General features: G+C 41.1%; 1 protein-coding gene across 3 annotated transcripts in view; it reads right to left on the bottom strand.

Annotated features, from left to right (window-relative positions):
- Positions 1-15543: 15543 nt before the first annotated feature.
- Positions 15544-20949, bottom strand: part of LOC149775884 (retinal-binding protein-like) — a 44120-nt gene continuing 38714 nt past the window's right edge. For 2 of the 3 annotated variants that reach the window (XM_089943243.1, XM_089943245.1), the window contains one exon: positions 15544-19185. In XM_089943243.1, coding sequence (XP_089799369.1) covers positions 19019-19185 — 167 coding nt within the window. In that variant the 3' untranslated portion in view covers positions 15544-19018. The remainder of the gene's footprint in view (positions 19186-20949) is intronic. The other variant, XM_089943244.1, reaches the window with a different exon arrangement.

Here is a 20949-nt window from a genome sequence, read left to right as displayed (position 1 = left end):
GCAAACTGCTGTTTCCTTTGTGTCGTACTTGTGCAACCAAGATCAACCTTGTCATCACACCCAGGAAGAACGGGCTTTGACGGGGACGTGGGTCAGCGTAGAATTGTTCAAAGCTCTGGACACGGGATACCAACTGTTAGAAGTGTACGAAATTTGCCACTTTCCCAAGACACAACAATACCACAAGGGTGACCCCACGCAGAAAGGCATTTTCGCAGACTACGTGGATGCCTTTTTGAAACTGAAGCATGAAGCCAGTGGCTATCCGTCCTGGTGTAACACTCCGGAAGACCAAAAGACATTCAAAGTAAAATACTGGGCACAAGAAGGCATTACTTTAGATCACATCGATAAAAACGAAGGCAGGCGATCGTTTGCCAAAGTGATGTTAAATTGCTTGTGGGGTAAAATGGCACAACGACCGTGTTTACCCAAGACGGAATATTTGACCGAACCTTCCCGCTATTTCCAGATGATTCACGACAGAACCAAATTCATCAAACACGTGGACGTCGTTCGCGAGAATTTGATCTTGGTCAATTACGAAGAAGATCTGGACTTTGTACAAGACGACCCCTTTGGAAATGTCATCATTGCGGCTTACGTGACAGCTCATGCTCGCTTAAAATTGTAAGAAGCTTTAGAACTGTTAGGGGAACGTGTCCTGTACTTTGACACGGATAGTTGCATTTACATCCATCACCCGAGTCAACAGCACCCTGACATCGAAGGAGACCGTTTAGGAGCCTGGACAGACGAGCACCCCGACGACAAGATTCTAAGTTTCGTCAGTGGCGGTCCAAAAAATTACGGCTACGAATACCGGGACAGGCAAGGAGAAGTGCACACGAAGTGTAAAGTGAAAGGATTGACTCTGAATTATCGTACCAGTCGAGTGGTGAACTTTGACGTATTGAAAGAAGCCTTGCAGTCTAGAGAAGATGAACACTTTAAAGTGACCACCTATCAGCCCAACAAAATTGTACGTTTACCCACCCACCACATCGTCAGTCGACCCTTAGAAAAATTCTATCAAATCGTGTACCAGAAGCGAGTGCGGCTTCCCAACCACTTTACATTGCCGTATGGACATGTTGGTATAAAACATTGGTTGTAAGAGGATAGCCACCCACCAGAAGTATGACTTCGCCACAGCAAGAATCAAGTGAGAAATCCAGTGAGAACTCCAAGTTCAAATCCTACCATTTTCCGGTCTTCTTACCTGACTATTGTGATTGTGCCCGTCGATTGGACACGTTTCAAAAATGGCCTACGGATAGGAAAGGATTACCTTCTTCGCATGTTTTAGCTAGAACAGGATTTGTCGACTTGGGACCTGAGACTGGATTGGGATACGAAGTACGGTGTTTCAGTTGTGGCCTGAAATTACGAATGGATCTATGTATCTATAAAGATTCAGCTATTCTGGAACATACTCGATGGTCTCCGCACTGCCCTTACCTTTCTATGGCCTTTCCACCCATTACACTACGGTACAATTATGACGGCACCTTAGAGACGGTACCTTCCAAAACAAGACATAAAAAAGGAACGATGTACAAGCTTGAGACTTCATTGCGATTAGTATAAAAAGTGGGGCTATGGTCAAGATCGATAGTTCATTGTGACTACCAAGACCAAGCGAACAAGATGAATACTTTCAGAGAAACACAAAGCAAGTTCAGACAGGCACAATTCAGGTTTGGGGCCTCTGAAGTGGAATGCGATTGTGAGCCTTGCGATGGGAACGATGCTGTACGCTGTGACCTTAGCGATGCCGTAAAGCATCATGGGAACTTTGTTCTCACTGCCCCTATCATGGGAAGTGATGCTGTGCGTGTCAAACCTGAGGGATGCGAAAGCGATGCCGCTCGTCCTCTTGGACACTTTACAGGGTTTCGTTTTATTGGTGGATGTCCACCTTCACGTCTACCTCCCTACGGATGTCATCCAGCCCTGAGCAAACTCCTGTCCATGTCACCCAGCCCTCATCGAAACGAACCTGTGGAAGACGAATATTCGTTCCCTGTGCGTTTGTTGGAATACTGCAACTCTGAAAATCGTTTTCAATCGTTCAAAGGAAAATGGCCTAAGTATCTGGGAGGACCGACCCCAGAAGAATTACCCAGAGCCGGATTTTACTACTTCGGCGAAGGGGATAAAGTCAAGTGCTTCAGTTGCGGTGTGTCACTTCGCCACTGGGAACCGCAAGATTCAGCCTACCTGGAACATGCTCGATGGTCTCCCAGTTGTCATTACTTACCCTTAGTAGGACAATATATTTAAATGGATACTTTACAAGAGAACATTCGTGCTTTGCCTGTGGAGTTGAGAGAACGCATTTACCGACAGCGGGTCAAAATACAAGTCAAACGTAAAGAACAATTGCATCCGTTACGTCACCGGTGTTTGAACCACTGGTACCTGAATGCTATACAAGGACTGATTCAGTTGAAAGTGTTCCATTGGACAGACATTGATCAATGACCTCCTAGTTATAAAAAAGATTATTTTGCTATTGATGATTCTATCTACTACATTGTAAACTTACTGCATCGAATTCCAGAGGAACAGTTAACGAATTACCAATATCTTTTACACAATGTCAACGCATTTACCGAGAGCTGGTCAAAATACAAGTCATACGTAAAGAACAACTGTATCCGTTACGTCACCGGTGTTTGAACCACTGGTACCTGAATGGTATAAGAGAATTGATTCGTCAGAAATTGTTTCAGTGGTCAGATCTTGTTCAACACTTTGTGTTAGTGAATGATCGAAATGTTCATCATTTTGGTTACTTCGAGATTCACCTAGTGCAACGCATTGAGGAAGACGAGTTAAAGGATTACAAAGGTCTATTACGCGGAATTTGCTTAGCGGAAGAGGAAACTTCTAAAGGAAGTTTGAACTGTAGGTTACAGTTTGGAGCATTTAAATTTCCCACTGGAGAACGATGATCTCTGGCTAGAAAGTACGTGTATTGCTTCCGAAACAAAGAGACTATAAAAACAAGAATCCATGCCACGACTTTTATCACATGTGATTGAACAGATTCCGTGGAAGGAACTCAATGACCATATTCAAACCGTGGATCATTACCATCAATTATTACAAGAACTGTATCCAATCAATTTGGGACGACGCATAGTGTGTCTTAGTGACTTGTTTTCTGGGATTTCGTTTACCAGCCGATTCCTTGTGGACTCTTTACGAACAATACTTACTACCCAAATGTCATTAAATGGTCACGAAAGACTCCTTTTGCTCAAAGCCTTGCGTTTTCATCTGGATACTTCTCGACCTCTACGGGAAAAAAAGATTCGTCAACTTTTAGCACCGAAGACGTGTATGACGATGTGTGTGTAGCTTGTGACTTACACCCCCACTGGACAGATGTCCGTGCCTGGAAAAAAGGGAGTTTTGAGGCTTGGACCCAAGAAGTGGCCCAGTATGCACGAGAGTTGTTCAAGGAAAAAGTCACTTTTCAAACAGTGTTAGTGACAGTGCCAGAAGAAGAACCCGTCACCCAGGACAGGACTGTCGTGGACATGCCTGAAAGACCCTTTCGGGAGGACACTTGTGTGACCTTACCCCCTATAGAACTGGTCAGAACATTACCCAAAACATGCTGTAGAGACACTTGTTTTTATTCCACGTTAATGGTTTTCATGTGCCTTTTATCGTTGTACTTAAGCCTTTGGCTTTTATGTATTTTTGTCTTTCGTATTCATGTTTAAAACATTCAATAAACGTGTTCTGAGAAAAGTATATAAACTCTTGTCTTGTTTGTTTTCGTGTCACAAGTGACATTCCTGACAATATGGCTACCTCTGCTGTCTCTGCTCCCTCTTCCTCTACTGTCAAAGTCATCGACGAACACTTAGATCGTGCCAGTTGGGAGGCTTTGTTGCTGAACCTAGCGGTTCAGGCTAAACCGAATTCGTCAAACGTTTGATCGAACATAAACATCATTTGATCGATCGGCCAGCTCAACGCATCGTGTGGTGTTACAAAGAGTGGCAATCGGCGTACAGCCTCCAGCGAGAAAGTCAAGACGATTCCATCGTGTTTGTGGAAGGCATTCCTAAAGAAGACGACGGAATCGTCTCTGACTCCCGTCAAACCCATTTGGTCATTTTCGACGACATGTTAGGAGAAGTCGAAGAAGAAATTAAACTGTGGTTCACGCGCAAAGGGCATCATCGTAATGCCAGTGTCGTTTACATCACCCAAAATTTGTTTCAACAAAGTAAAGCCCATCGCACCATCATTCTCAATGCGCATTACGTGGTCTTGTTTAAAAGCCCTCGAGATAAATCGCAAGTGCAATCGCAAGTGCAAGTCTTTGCTAAACAGTTAGGAACGCCTTGGCTGACTCAGGCGTACGACGATGCCACTCAAACTCCACACGCTTATTTACTCGTCGATTTGAAACCTACGACCCCCGATGTTTTGCGATTTCGTACCCAATTGTTTCACCACTGGGGCCAAGACGGAGGGCCTGTCCTGTACACGTCTCTGTCCTCGACTTAACCGCACCAAAAAAAAAATCTATAAAAATCTCAAACACTTTTAGTCTGTCTCACTCAGCGTCAACATGACGTCCCTTCAATCACATCTCCCCGTCAAATTTATTCGTGCCTTGTATGGCATCAGTCGAGAAAAAAATCCACAAATACGGGCTCGTGTTTTAGAAGCTAGTCTCATAGAAGTCTTACGATGGTTCACGGTGACAGCACGTCAATTACTGCAAGGGATCATTCAGATTCCTCATCAAACCAAACGCTTTTTTGATCGAAACAATGTCGCTTTGACCCAACTGGCCGATCCCCACATCGACACTCAAACCAAAAAACAAATCATTTTGAAACCTGGAGGGAGCGGTACTCTAGGAGGGGTCATCATTCGCTCTCTCTTAAGATGGATTCCTAATGCCCCCAAAGTTGTCCCCAAGAAAAAAGTCAAACGAAGCTCCAAGAAGAAGAAGAAAAAGAGTCACGGTGTCAAGACCAGGTCCCCAAGGAGACCTGTGTCTCAAAGAACTTCTCCAGTGACGGGACCCTCCTCTTACCAGACACCACCCCGGAAAAAGAAAAGTCCCCAGGAAAAGAAGCAGAGAAAAAGTCCCCAGAAAAAAAAGCCCACAGAAAACTAGTCGCAAGAGAGGTATTCGGCCAGGACGCAACCTTACACTCGCAAACCACGGCCTGCAACGGCGGTGACCGCGTCTCCGGTAGCCTCAGGTTCATCCACTTCCCCGTTGATGACACCAAGAGCTGAAGAGTACTTGGAGACGTTGATCACACCAAGAACTTCTCCGTTGATAACCCCAAGAACTTCCCCAGTGGCAGGACCCTCCAATTTAGTGGCAGTGGCTGCTGCTCACAAAGTACCTTCTCCCAAAATCAAAGTCCAAGAAAGATCGGGCATGTTACAAAGTTTACTGGATTTGTCCAAGCAAGAACTGGCTCGATTTAGTGCGTTACGTACCCCTGCACGACGTGTCATGCCTGTCCTCAAGTTGATACGACGTAAAGACAATCAGTGGCGACGCGTTCCAGTATAAAAAAGACCTGCGACCAAGTAGGGGTATCAGTGAACTTGCAAAAGATGTCACCTCCAAGAAGTCAAAAAAGAAAGAGACAAAGGCAGACCAAAGGCAGACTCGTCATCCGACAAAGCGCTTAACCAAGCATCGACGTTACCCTAAGAAAAGATACAGTCGTTCAAAGAAAAAGAGGCGTCAACAAAGGGGAGGATTCCTTAGCGATTTTGGGAAAAACATTGTTACCTTTATGACAATGCGATAGTCCCCCCAAAAAAGATAAAAGGGTGTGTGTTAAGTCATCGACGTTAGTGTCTGTTTGGTGAATGTCCCGGAACCCACAAGCAAAACCTCCAGAAAACATTCCTCTTCTAAACCCTTAGGACAGAAAAGGAAAGGACTGCCTCCACGTTTAGTCAAACATGGGGACATGTTATCTGTCCTGTCCAAAGCCTCTCCACCCCTAAGAAAAAAACTCATTCAAACGGCCTCCAAAGAGGTCATCGATACTGTGTGCGAATGTTGTTTGAACGTCTTGAAAGGCACGATCCCTTTGTCCAAACACCAGAAACAATGCTTAGGAAAACATCGTCACTTTCTTCGCCAAATGGTTCAAAAGAAAATCCCCATTCGTCAAAAGAAGAAGATGTTGGTCCAACGTGGATGAATTTTACCCCTCTTGTTAGGTCCCTTACTGAAAGGAGTCTTGGGAACCGTGTTGGGAGGACTGATAGGAGCAAGATAAAAAGGACCTCTGAAGTCCCAAGATCTAAGAATTGACCCCTGACATCCCATGGAAGGACGGAAACTAGCTTTAGTGCCTTACAAACGATGGATGGAATACCATCGTTGGCAAGAACAACGGACCCCGCATTTACCTCCCAATCCCAATTTGAGCGAGATGTCCCAGTTACAACACGAATTGCAGTCCTTGATGGATCGACAAGATTTGTCCGAAACAGAACAAGCGCAAAAGTACGGTCAACTCTTGCAACGACTGCAACTCTTTCATCAGAAAGCTTTAGACGAAACAGCTCTTCCCACTCTGAAAGATTTTAAGACCTTGATGAAAAGTCCAGCACCATCACCACTACCACCACCACTACCACTGACCAAGACAGAAAAAGGAGAAGAAGAAGAAGGGTTGGTTTCAAACTCCACCAGAAAAAGTACGCAAGTTAACAACACCACCTACCTCCAGAATTGGATGGATTAAAAAGATGATGACCACCCCTTCTTCATCAGAAGAGAAAAAGAAGGTGAAGACAGAAGTGAAACAAGACCCGATATCCCCTGTTCAGACATCCTCCTCCTCGACACCTATTGTTGGTCGCACACGCAAAGCATTGCATTCCAAGAAAATACCCCAAGAGAAAAAGAGTAGCATCTTCCAGGAGGGGGTGTCTTATTAACAAACAAACAAAAAATGGAAAAAGTGTTAGCCAGCATTTACTACGATCCCTCGCATCCTACAGGTTATGCAGGAGTTCAAAAATTGTATCCTGCTGACAAAACTCGACTGAAAAGTCTCCGTTTACCTCAAGTCAACGATGGTTACAAGAACAAGCTACTTACACTTTACACAAGCCCATTCGACGCAAGTTTTCCAGAAGTCGCACCCTAGTGGAAGGCATCGATCATCAATGGCAAGCCGATTTAGCCGATGTCTCTCATTTGGCCAGCTACAATCATGGCTACAAATATTTGTTTTGTGTCATCGACGTCTTTTCCAAATTTGCCTGGGTCGTACCCTTGACTTCCAAATCGAGCAGCGAGTTAGTGCGAGTACTGCAACGAGTGATGAAACAAAGCGGTCGTCACCCTCTTCGATGGCAAACGGACAAAGGCACCGAATTTCTGAACCAAGCTTTCCAAAAAGAATTAAAGAAATGCGACATTCATTTTTTTACCACCGAGAATCCTGAAACCAAAGCCAGCATCGTAGAACGGTTCCAACGCACTTTGAAAGAACGCATGTGGAAATATTTTACGTATCACCACACTCTGAAGTACATCGACATCTTACCGCACCTGGTGCAAGCGTACAACCAATCTTGCCATCGAAGCATCGGACGTGCCCCGCAAGAAGTGACTCCCGAGAACGAAGTGTTGGTGTTTGAGCGCCTGTTTGGTACGTCCCCGACGAGGGCTGTCCCCGAGAAAAGTGGAGTGTTAACCGTAGGAGATTGGGTGCGCATTAGCAAAACCAAACGCACTTTCGACAAAGGTTACTTACCTAACTGGACTACCGAATTGTTTCGTGTCACTGGACGAGTGCATGGCCGTCATCCTGCCGTCTATAATTTAGAAGACATGAACGGAGAAGTGCTCAAAGGAACTTTTTATTTGCCCGAGTTACAACATGTCACCAAAAAAGAAGACGACGTGTACGACATCGAAAGCATTCTCGAACGCAGAACCCGTAAAGTGGGCAAATGACGTGTCAAAGAAGTCAAAGTACGTTGGAAAGGATATCCACCCAGTTTTGATTCTTGGATCGACGCTTCGCAAGTCATCGACTATAAAAAGAAGTGACCATCATGTCCTTTCACACAGACGCAACTACGTCGACCACTCCTTCACCCAGTTCTTCTCTGTAAGATTTATAGAAACAACCCTTGTGGGTGTGGTGTGGAGAACGTGTGCCTAAAACGCAAATCGTCTTTTTCTGCCAAATCTTCGTGGTGTATTGTGTCATCGGGGCAGCCATTGCCAATTTGAGTTTGCAACAAGGAGACAAACAATTGTGGACCATTTTATTGAGAAGTTGCATCGGTTACCTGCTTCCCAATCCCTCCCTGAAATTCTCCTCCAACGGGAACAACGGGAACCTTGTGTCCAGTGCCAGTGTCAGTCACCACTCCAACAACAACAACCCCATTTTGGGCGGAGACACTCCTCTGACGTCCAGTAACCCCTCGGACAGCCACAGAACTCTGGAATTATGAGTCACCAAAACCAATTTTACTTAACCTTACCCAGTGACAGTTCCATGAAGGTGTTTCCCCACAACACGTTGTGCTGTTACACGGCCAAATTACCTCAGGCCATTCAATTAGATCACGAAGCCCATTGGGAAGTGGCTTTAGTAGAAATGATTCACCCAACACAAATCAAAAACATCACTGAAACTCAAAACACCTTTGAGGTCGAATTTCTGGACCAAACAGTGCAGCAAACCATGATTACCACTAATCAACATAAATCTCTTCCGAAGGACACAGTACCCCGCAGCAATAGTGACACTTGTCCTTTTTACATTTATCACTTTAAAATTAACTCAGGCCATTATTTTAGTGGTCAACATCTGGTGGAGGCAATCGCTGACAAATTCCATGCATCATTTGACAAGGTTCTAACCGGACTAAAAAAACGTGTTACAACTGAGTACCATAAACTGTCTCACCGTCTACTAATCAAATTTGAAAGTGAGGAAAAAAGTATACGTATTAAATTTTGCCCTGAATTGTCTGACATTTTGGGTGGAGACCTCAATATGGTCACGGATAAGCAGACCAAAAGGATTCACATCGTAGACATTGACAACAACGGGCATTTTGCGAGGTATTTTCGTTTCCCGGTAGAACTGAACCAGGGACTGAATTTGATCTTCGTGTACTCCGATGTGGTGGAGTACAACGTGGTGGGACACACCTCCGTACCGTTACTGCGTGTCATTCCTTTCAAAGTGAATTCTGCCACGAACAATGACCAGGAAGGTGGAAACACCTATCACGTACACCGCGAATTTGTACATCCTCATTATTTGCCTGTCAGCAAGTCGTATTTGGACAGTCAACATTGCTATAAAAGCAGATTTGGGACAAAATATTCCATTCACCAAAGGAAAAGTCACGGTGAAACTCCATTTTCGAAAACGGTTCTCTAACGACTCGTAAGTCATGTATCCAGTGTACCGAGGGGTTGCTCGACAGCGAGGACACGGTTTAGGAGATATGTTGAAATGAGCCTTTCGTTCAGTGGCTCCGGTGTTGAAACCGATGGTGACACGCGGATTGCATGCCTTGAAAGATGCCGCACTGACGCAAGGCAAAGAATTTCTCCAAAATGTAATCATCGAGAAACAAAACCCAAAAGAAGCCTTCTTGAGGGCAGGCAAAAATGTCTTGTTGCAAACGGGCAAAGACATTTTAGGCCGACGAGAAACACCTATAAATGCCCTGCACGCTACCGAGTCAAGCATTCCCGCTTCCCTGAAACCAGCCCGAAGATTACATCGATCTGAATAGCAGTTACTTGTACTTGAAAGTCAAAATTCTAGATAAGGGAGGAGATACTATAGTAGACGAGAAAGAAGCTCCCGTCAACCATTTCATGCATTCCTTGTTCAGCTCAGTGGATTTGTACTTGAACAACAAACTAGTCAGTAGCAGCATGGATACTTACCCTTACCGTGCCTACCTGGAAAATCTCTTGACGTACGGAATAGACGCCAAGAACACCCATCTCAATGCCTGCGTGTTATGGGAACCTGACGATGCGGGAGAGTTTAACGAAACCGAACCTGATTCAAGCAAAACACCACACAATGCGGGATTTGTAGAAAGAAGAGAAAAAATATTAAATGGACAGAGTCTAGAACTGATGGATCGTTTGCATTTGGACATGTGGTTGCAAGAGAAATATTTGTTGAACGGTGTAAATATTCGCTTGAGACTGAATCTCAGCAGTGCCGCTTTCCATTTGTACTGTTGGTGGCAATCCCAAAAGCAAAATCGAGGAGGCCAAACTCTACGTACGACGCGTGGAAGTGTTACCTAAAGTGGGAAATGACATCAGTAACACTTTGAGCAGAACGACCGCCAAGTATTCCATACGACGCGTGGAAGTGAAAACGTTCACCATTCCCGCTAGCCATCATTCCATGATCGAAGATCATCTGTTTCAAGGACAGTTACCCAAGCGTTTAATCCTTGGTATGGTCGAGAATTCAGCCTTCAAAGGAGCCTTCGCTGAAAATCCTTTCCACTTTCAACACTTCGACGTTAAGAAAATCGAAGTCAGTCGCGATGGCAAGACCTTGTGTACCAGACCTTTCGAACCTGACTTTACCAAGAAGAATTACTTGAGATCGTACTTGTCCTTGTACGAAGCCACCGGACAATTAGGGACCAACACCAGTCATGGCATTACGTAAGAAGATTACGCAGGAGGCTATGCTTTGTGGGCTTTCGATTTCACTCCTGACCAGGGCAGCGACGAGGGACATTTCCATCCTATAAAATCTGGCAAGATTCGTGTGGAACTTCAGTTTGCAAATCCTCTGCCAGAGACAGTGAACGTCATCCTGTACGCAGAATTTGATAATACCATAGAAATCAACAGTTTGAGAGAAGTCATTCTAGATTATTAGAAGCCATGGAAGACTGTTATCCCTCTTTACCTAGTGGAGAAACATTAGACATGGAATGTGAGGAGACTGTGGAAGAAGAAGAAGTTATCATGATGAAGTCGAGATGGCCAGAACAAGAAGCGCATTTAGTCTCCTGTTTCGCTACAGTCCTGGCAGAAAAAAATGAAGGAATTAATCAAGGAAGAGTGTTATGGATGTCAAAACGATCATCCCAGTCAAATTCAACACGATAAATGCCTGATGCTGAGTCAAGAAGAAAAATTGGACGAGTATCTGGACGCAGCTTGGGGTCTCATCTCGAAAGAAGTCGTGTTGCATCAGTGGTATAAAGGCTTGCTTGTACATTCTTGTCCTCCATTAATGCCTCTGGAGATCCGTCGCATCGAAACGCTCGTGAACCAGGGTCCGAAATCAGAGCTAAACGCCTTTTACTTGTCAGACATTTTCCAAGAGAAAATCAGGATCAAATTGATCACTTATCATTACCTGTGAAGAAAAAAAAAACACACAAATAAATGGATACCTGGGAACTTTATTACCTTTTGAAATACAGCTCGTACACGGCTTCTTGGAATCCTGTCGTCTGTGCGAAAGATGAACTCCCTCATCGCAAACCTTAAGACCATCAAGCTTATGTGATCAACACGGACGACAGTCATCTCCCAGGAACCCACTGGGTAGCCGTCTACTATCCTCAAGAAGGATGTGTGGAATATTTCGATTCGTATGGATTGCCTCCTTTGGAAGACGATATCATTAACTTTATGAGAAGAAATGCTCAGACCACACGATTCAATAATGTGAAATTACAAGGCACAGATTCATTGGTGTGTGGACAATATTGTTTGTATTTTCTGCATCATCGCAGCCTGGGCTATTCCTTAGAACATTTAGTGACTCATTTTGATCCTCGTTCTTCTTCTAGAAACGATATGAAAGTAGATAAATGGTTTTGTGACCACTATGCTTATCTTTTGTCTCAAGCTAGGAAACGTAGTGTCCATCAATGGCCTAATGACTTCCAACACTGGAAATCACAATTTCATTCACAACGTTGTCAGCCCTGTCCAAAATAATGTGTTAGTTAAAAAAATGTTTGTCATTTGAAAAAATGTTTGATGTTATATTGTTTGGTTATTGTTAAAAATAGTATAGTTGTTTGTTAGTGTTAAGTGATTTTGAATAAAAAATGTTGTGTCTTGAAAAAAAAAATGCCTTTGTGGTTTGTTTTGCTATAGGAATCTTAATTCATGCTCTTTGACTTCTTACTATCCCTCTCATGACACTCATTGAACGTTCCGACTCGAAAACCGTGTAGGGATGTTTTCCTTCACGTCCGCGCTTTGACTTTGAAAAACGGGGCAGTTTCCAGTCTAACCATCCATTGTCGACTCATCCTCCTACGAAGATGTGCTCCAAACTAGCTAAGCTAAACGAAGCCTACGTGAATTTGCATAGGGTCAGACACAGTCTGATACCGAAGCCAGAAGAGATAGAGAATGTGAGAATCTTAAAAGTCACTGAAGATATGATAGAAGAGCTCTTCAGAGAAGAAATTAACAGGGAGAAAGAAGAATGGACAGAGAAGTACAGACTTCAGAAACAGCAGAGAGAGCAGCAACAGCAACAACAACAGCAGCAGCAGCAGCAACCTGAACCTGACAGAGGCTTTGTCGACTGTCGTATCGACACCAAAGAGTTCTTCTTCTCTTTCCAAAGAAGCAGACCTATCGTCAGAAAGCCTATCGTCAGAGGACGTCGCATTCTTAGAATATAAAAGATCGCCATAGCAAACAAAAAACAGCCCTTTTCAGGACTACCCATACCTCTAGAAAAGAAATAACAATAGATTTGCCAATGTGTGTATGTAGAGTAGTGTGAATATAAACACTCACTCTTTTCTGGTGTGATTGTATGTGTTTGTGATTGTAAGCGATCAAGTACGTTTGTGTGGATAGTAGATAATGATAATGTTTTGTTTTTTTGTTTTTTTGCTGTTTGACGTGTGTGGAGAGTAGATTTTGGTTTTGATTTGATTGCTTTGCGTATGTGGATAGTATATTTAAGTGATTAATGAAAATTTTTAGAATAGTGATAGGTAGTATAAAAAGTGAGTAAGTGTTTCTTTTATGTCCGCGCGTTGTTTGGTCATGATCTAGGTAATATAAGTTTTGTCTTGGGGGATGTTTTCCTTCACGTCCGCGCGTTTTAAGTGATGATCTAGGTATTATAAGTTTTGGGTTTTAGGGGGTTGTTTTCCTTCACGTCCGCGCTTTAACTATAAATTGAAAATCGCTCGGCAGTCTAGCTACCCTTGTTGATTGATCAACACTAGAGAATGAGCAGAAGGCTAGCGAAACTGTTAGAACTTCATGTGCACCTGGAATATGCCAGACTCATACTGAATGAGCTGGCCGCAGACGCTATAGTGGAAGAAGGAAGGATGAAAGAGGACGAGAGAAGAAAAAAAGAAGAGGAGGAGAGAAGAAAAAAAGAAGAGGAGGAAAAGGAGAGAGGAATGGCTGTACCACAGACACAACAAGGAAATTTCAGAATCCCAGAGACAGAAGATTGGGATTCTGAAGCCACTCATTCCGCCTCTGCACTCCCAGCAAAAAGAGTGAAAGGAGATTGGAGTAGGAGATGCGTTTGCGGTGCCAGGCCGGGGAGGTGCAACCATTAACCAGGTACCCTGGAGTTCAAAACAAACAGCCCTTTTCAGGGCTACCCAATACTCTAGAAAAGATATAGTAATCCATTTGCCAATGTGTGTATGTAGAGTAGTGTGAATATAAACACTGACTCTTTTTTACTAGTGTGAGTGTATGTGTTTATATATATGATTGTGTGTTTATAAGCGTTAGCATACGTTAGTGTGGATAGTAGATATTGGGATTTGATTTTAATGCTTTGCGTGTGTGGATGGTAGATTTTGGGTTTGTTTATTGCTGCTTCGCGTATGTGAATAGTAGATAATATGAGAAGAGAAAAGTAGGGGATGTTTTCCTTCACGTCCAAGCTTTGTTTGGTCATGATCTAGGTAATATAAGTTTTGTCGTGGGGGATGTTTTCCTTCACGTCCGCGCGTTTTAAGTTAGTTAGTTAGTTGGATTATAGTGGTTTTCGTTCTTTTGAACATGTACCTCTTGTTTATTCACGTTTTAAGTGATGATCTAGGTAATATAAGATTCGGGTCTTAGGGGATGTTTTCCTTCACGTCCGCACTTTTCGTATAAGAACCCACAACGTTCGTCGTTCGCACCATTCTACAAAGAATAAAAACGAAGATGGCTTCGAACCACCTTGATAAAATGAAAAAATTGCAAGACGTCCTGGACAATTTGGGCATGATGGAGCAAATGTTAGTTAACCTAAACGTGGATCACTATTCTTATAGTCCCCATCGAGTGAAGATGGAGATCAACAATTTAAGAAAACTAAAGGAAATCATCAGTGATCTGTTGAAAGAAATAAAGGACGAGAAGGAGTATGAAGAGGAAAGGATAAGGATGAAAGCATGGAACGAAAAAATTGAAAAGGAAGAAGAAAATGAGAAGAGGAGGAAAGAAGAGGAGGAGAAGCAGAAAGAAGAGAAAAAGAAGAAAAAGGAGGAAGAAAAGAAAGAAAAGAATAGAAAAAGTGTAGGACAGAAAATAAGAACTGGTGGAGAAATAGAAGAAATTAGAGGAAAAAGAAGAAAACCAAAGGCCTTTTTCAGGGCCACTCCAATATCTCGAAAAGACCTTGACGTTCATTGCCTACCCCTTTTTTTATTTTTATTTTTTTTTAAAATAGAGACCCCTCCCTGTTTCAATTTTCGCCTATTCCATTTCCATAGACCCATCAGGTCGGGACCTATTAAAATAGGGTCCCGACCCTGTTCCATTTGACGCTCAACAGTCCCAAATTCCCATGTCAAATTTACATAGACCCTATACAGTCCCAGGGTTTTTGTCCATGTTAAATTTACATAGACCCTATACAGTCGCAGGGTGGTTAATGTTAAATTTACACAGACCCTATACAGTCCCAGGGTTTTTGTCCATGCTAATTCCCATAGACCCTATATCGTCCCAGGGGTTTTGTCCATGTTAAATATACATAGACCCTATATCGTCCCAGGGGTGTTTTTAATGCTAATTCCCATAGACCCTATATCGTCCCATATTACTACTCATATCTAGCGCGAAATTCAAAATGGCCACATGACAGAGGGTTGTGTTATTCCACGCGGATTAACAAGTCGCCAAATCATGGATTTGATCAGGAAATAGAATGTATATGTCGTCAACGGAACTCTTCTCCCGACGGTTTAATGAAGGTTTGATATCAGGTGATATCAGCCCCTAAACCGTCTGTTTTCTATTAATCGGAAATGTCCTGACGGTATGTTTTTATCAATGACATGCAAATGCGCATATAGCTTTGTGTCTAAGACATTATGTTTCTTTTCTGACCGGAAAGTTTTCACACAACAGCCAGAATCCAAAAATAAACACGAGAAATATTAGCTTAGCTCTGTCCTGAGTCAACATACAGGCAGATAATGATAGATAAGAAATGTTGCTAAATTACATAATAAAAAGTATAAAAAAACAAAGGTATTTCTTGTCATGTTTTAATGCTCTAATAACACTGAACCAGCATCCCGTGAATCCAGTGTTTCGATTACATATGATATGTCATTAATTCCTGGCGCCTTTGTTAAACCTTTGTTATTTGTGGATTACGAATGACGAGTGATAATATCGCTTTATTATTTAAACGACCGTCATTCTTAATCTGACTTAGGCGCGTCACGTGATAAAAAATCAATGCTAAGCTAATTTGTATCAGGCGGGCCACACAAATCAAATGCCATAACCAATCAAATATTGTAACAAAGGAACGTCAAAACAAATCCTTTGGAATAATATTAGTTATGACCTTAGTCGCGCTATTTAAACTTTGACATAATATGTATTCCGAATAGAAGAAACGTTGTATCAAAGAAAATAATAAACAGTCTTTTCTGTGTACATAGTATAATTCATCTGCTATACATATCTCATGCTAAAATATTCGACGCTAGATGTAACCGACTCCATTATTTTACCATTTCCATAGATAGATGTCAGAAACAAGTCCAAATATAGAACATTTGTGGCAGTATTACATAGGATGTTTGAGAAAGAATACAAGTATCTAACATCAGTATTTTCTGGTTTAGAAATGTTAACTGTTGGGAAAAATCAGAATAAGTCTGGTACCCTAAGATCCGGGGTGGGGTGGGGGTATTTGTCCCTTTTCCATTGAAGATTGTGAATTTTGTTTATTGATCCCAAACAAAAGTCAATTCCCGTTTCTGTAATTAACGTGTATGTACTTTATCACATTCATACCCAAATAATAATATTTTTGCCTTTTAAAACACAGTCTACATTCCTTTGTTTTCCCTCAAACCCCCTGTATGACCTCACTTCTGACAGGTAAATCATATTTTATAAATACTCTTCATAAACATTCACGGACACTTAACTTTAGTTTAAACAACAAGTCCCTCAATTTTATAAGTATGAAATAGACTACCAACAGTTTGAAAATGTTTGAAAATGTTTGAAAGTGACTAGACATAAAACAATTCATGTTACACATAATCATGTTTCGATTAAGAAACATCTTTGTAAAAACTATTTCTTCGCTACACTGAATTGCTATATTTACTTGCAGCGTTTATTTGTATTTGTTTCATTATCGCAACGTACGACTTGGGGAATTTCATTTGATCAGTGCCGCAGTATCGATGCATTCATAAATCAACTGATGTATGTCAATGAAATATACATTTCAATGACCGAAATTGCAAAGAAACACGTATTAACAATATTAAGATTGATATATAACCGAAAACCAAGCATAAAATTGAATTATATCGGACAAAAAACATCGAATCTCATATAATAATGCTTGACATTTATTCAGATAAGTATGTTAAGAAATAAAAAGTATTTTAATACAGTGATGTACGCGATTTCTTAGAACCAAACAAGAAACCTTTTATACAATGCATTATGCACAAAGAGAACGAAAACATAAGTAGAACTACATCTTAAGGCAAACGCATTTAATGAAGTGCTGCTGAATGAAGTTTCCCACCGAGAAAGGGTAGGGAGATTCAGGATGCAATGGATGGTAAACACGTTTTATGAAGATGCTATACTTAAACCAAAGGTTGTAAGATACAAAGACAACCAATATCGACATTCTACTTTAAATTTCTACAAAAGACTATAATCAACATTAAATATGGTTCAACGTTTTAAAACAACCCAACAAAGTTTGGGTATGTGTTGCAATGGTGCGCCAGCACCGAAACCCTTTCCGTTACTAATCCGAAGCTGAAAAAGTGTTTCCGTGTTGTTTTTACGATAAAAATTGATACAATCACAATTACAGATCATATGATGGTCCGAAGTGCACTGAAATACATAGTACACAAATAATCTTTCACTTCAAAGTTTTGAACGATGTCTAATGATACAGTTAAAATATTTGATGATTTTCCAATTACAGTGTAACAATTTTATGTTTTAGTCACTGTACACAAATGTTTGAGAAAAAAAATGAATACCAATCCACCTGAAACAAACCTAAGGCAGTATCTGTTGAACTCTTTCATACGAACTGCTATAATAAGAATAAATCTTCGCTTCATGACGGCACCTTTATTTCCGGCAGATAGTTTACATCGACTTAATCTAAACTAATCTGCAGAACACTATTCGAATCTCTTTGGCGTTTTCGGGACGGGGGTGATATCTTCAGGTCGGAAAGTACCGTATTCACTAATGTAGTACGTGCACAAAACTTTGAGTTAAGTTTGAATCACGGTAACCTTGGCATTAATTTAACTTCTAGAAAGTCCATAAGTGTCTAATTTTCTGCGATCTGCAGGGAGTTTAAGCATGAATGTTTGTTACGGAGCTTTGAGTCTATGTTCAATGTTCTGCTGGGACAGTTTCGTGCATACGATGCCTTGCCTGGAAGTCATAAAATTTGCCTGAATTTGAGCTTGTGATTTTATGTCAGCCAATAACAAAAATCTTTACGTTTTATAATGTTAGTACTGATTCGTTGATAGTGAAAACTCAATCTTAAACTCAAGCTCCTAGTTGCATGATATCCTGGCCATATCCATAGATGACACACAATATTACATACTCAAATACAGTCTCAACTCATAATTCTGATGTCTGATTGGCTTCCGTAAAATAAAAATCATTGACCAATTAAATGTCAGAACTTTGATTTGAGTATGAGTGTAAGCATTCTTTGTAATCTAAGGGTTGGGTCTAACTTTTCCAAAATTCTCCTCAGGTTGAAATTTCACATTATTTTTATTATTATTCTTCTGACAATAATGTTGCTTGTTTTAGAGGAAGACTTTGGAAAGATCGATTTAAAAGAAAGGCATTGAAAGAACCCCCTTTAAATGATACAAATGGGAACTCGTTTTATTCTTGAGAAATGAGTGGAGGAGTTCCCCAATTTTTCATCAGATATGATCAAGACGTTTCTCAAGAAATTAAAATATATATGATGCCTGGTGAATTTTTAGTGCAAGATTAATTGTTACCAATAAGGAAATAAGAAAGACAACTCAAGAATATCAATTTAAGGAAGGAAATTTTTGGTCTGATGTGCAATCCAATACACGAACAGTAGACCCTGATGCCGGTGTGTTAAGCAATGGCAGTTCTTCATCTAAACAGCTGATACCGTCTTTCATATACAGGCAAACGCTGCATTCATTTGTGTAATGGACTTTGAACGAGATATAGGAATTATGCCCATGAACGTGTTGTCAAAACAAATAAGCCAAAGAAAAAATTATATTAAACCAATTTGTTATATTTAAAGCGATCGACGTATTCCTTATTTTGCATAGTTTTTCTATGTGTTATAAATGTACGCATCTTGGATGAGACTTTGCTCACATGTTATTATTAATATTATTCAGAGGACACGTTGCTATTTTCTGCATGAACTAATAATACGCTATGCGAAACTATGTAATCTTTTTTTTGCATCGTCAAGATTTTACAATGAGATTTTTTCTAGAGATGTGTAGTTTCAAATTTTTCCTCCAAAGTCTTCCAGTCACCTTTAGAAACAAGGTTTCTGATCTCTGATGTAATGTCCTCATCCGAAACGATCACCTCTCCCAGGTAATAAATTTTCTTTGACCTTGTCCAGCTGAAGGTATTATCAAAACAAAGAAGATCTGCAAAACAAAAATAAAATTAAGACAAACAAATACTTGCAAAGTGCATGTTTTCTATTATTCAGGCCTCCAGCTCACGATACAGTATCGATCACAATGAATACTTTATTTATATTTATCACCGCAACAAATAAAACAAGATGCCAATCACTGACCATTTTACCTCTCTGGAATGCACGGTGACACTAAAATACTATATTGAACATATACAGGTACAGTCTGTGCTTCTCGCGGTTCTTTACAATAAATTTAAAATTACATCAACATGGATATGCCTTTAAAGAGAAATAATCTGAATGAAAAATAAATAGCAAACAAAAAAACAAAAACAAAAAACAAACAAAAAAAGACATCTACAATAGCTCTAAAAGAAACTATTATTTATCCGAATAATATAAAACAAGAAAGAGCAGTCTTAGAGGAATAACAGATTCCTTCGTATTGATGATGCATTGAATATATGCGTAAATGAAATTTTCGCAGAAGTAAACTTAACTCTTGCAAAGATTTACACCAACCCCCACTCCCGCCACCACCGTGAAAATAGCACCTGTAGGTTTTAACCGAAAGAATGAATTCATCAAGGTATAAACTGTTTTATAATAAAAGGTAATTAGTTAAAATGTTGAACTTGGGCATTATTTTTACCTGAAATGTAAGAAGATGAAATGATCTTTGCAAATTAGTATAATGCAATTTAACTGACATTGTAGTTAAACTTTACATGCATTTTAGGATTATTCTGATTGTACCGGTAGACTAAGTAATACATTTCTCTGTACCCAAACATTCAAGCATTGCCACTCACTTGAAAATCAAAACGAATTCTCTTTCAGACGAGGTTTGATTCTTCATCAACATAGTACGGTTATAAACATGTTGAAGAGCAACAGCAGCAGGATTAAAAAGCAATTTTGACACACTTTGCATTGCATTTTGCAGGGTAGATGGTAAAAGGCCGTGATTGACCCCAAAACACTTCAGCGGTTTCACCGCACCTTGCATCAATTTTATGCTGGTGTCACAGAGCAGCAACGTTTTTGCTAGATCCTGGGAGCTATTGATGGGGTTACAAAAGGATGGTGGTGAATTAGAGGGTTGTACGAACTGTGTCCAGTTAGGGAGTAGAAGGTTGAAGGGGAGGGGTTGCAGTCTCGGTAGCATAGTATCAGGTGGGTGACTATCAACAAGACACTAAAGAGAGACGAGGCGTGCTGATGTGATACTGGTATCGTGGCTGACGCAAAGGAACATGAGCAAATTATATTAGTACTGAATATGATGATGGACACCCAGTTTGGTTAATTGCCTAAACCCATCAAATAACTCGAACCCGCATATAGCACATATGTAATATGTAACGCTTCCAGAAAAGGAGTTAGATCGTTAGTGGGAGAGAGAATTATATCGACGGAGAACTAAGAGTTTATGATTCTGGGACACTGAAAATATGGTTCAGTTTAAAATGCTCTAAGATGCAGAAGCCGCCTCGATCAACAACACAATTAACTATGGCCGTCCAAGTGTTACTATCATAGGCGAGGTGGGTAACAAGCAACCACCACTAACATGAACAATTAGAGATGCAGTGTGTCTATCATATACCATTAATAACCATGGTTTGACGAGGAACAAACACGTGTATATTGGTGCGCAGAAAAATGATTCAACACCTATTGCACGGTACATGCCCAGCGGTAATGCCACTGACCTGCTGAAACTGGGGGCTATTGACAACTTTGAAACCGGGGTGGAGGTGGCCAC

The sequence above is a fragment of the Sinohyriopsis cumingii genome, chromosome 19 (genome assembly GCF_028554795.1).
Source record: "Sinohyriopsis cumingii isolate HCF-2022 chromosome 19, ASM2855479v2, whole genome shotgun sequence".
Classification (NCBI taxonomy): domain Eukaryota; kingdom Metazoa; phylum Mollusca; class Bivalvia; order Unionida; family Unionidae; genus Sinohyriopsis; species Sinohyriopsis cumingii.
This window is presented reverse-complemented; position numbering and strand designations above follow the sequence as displayed.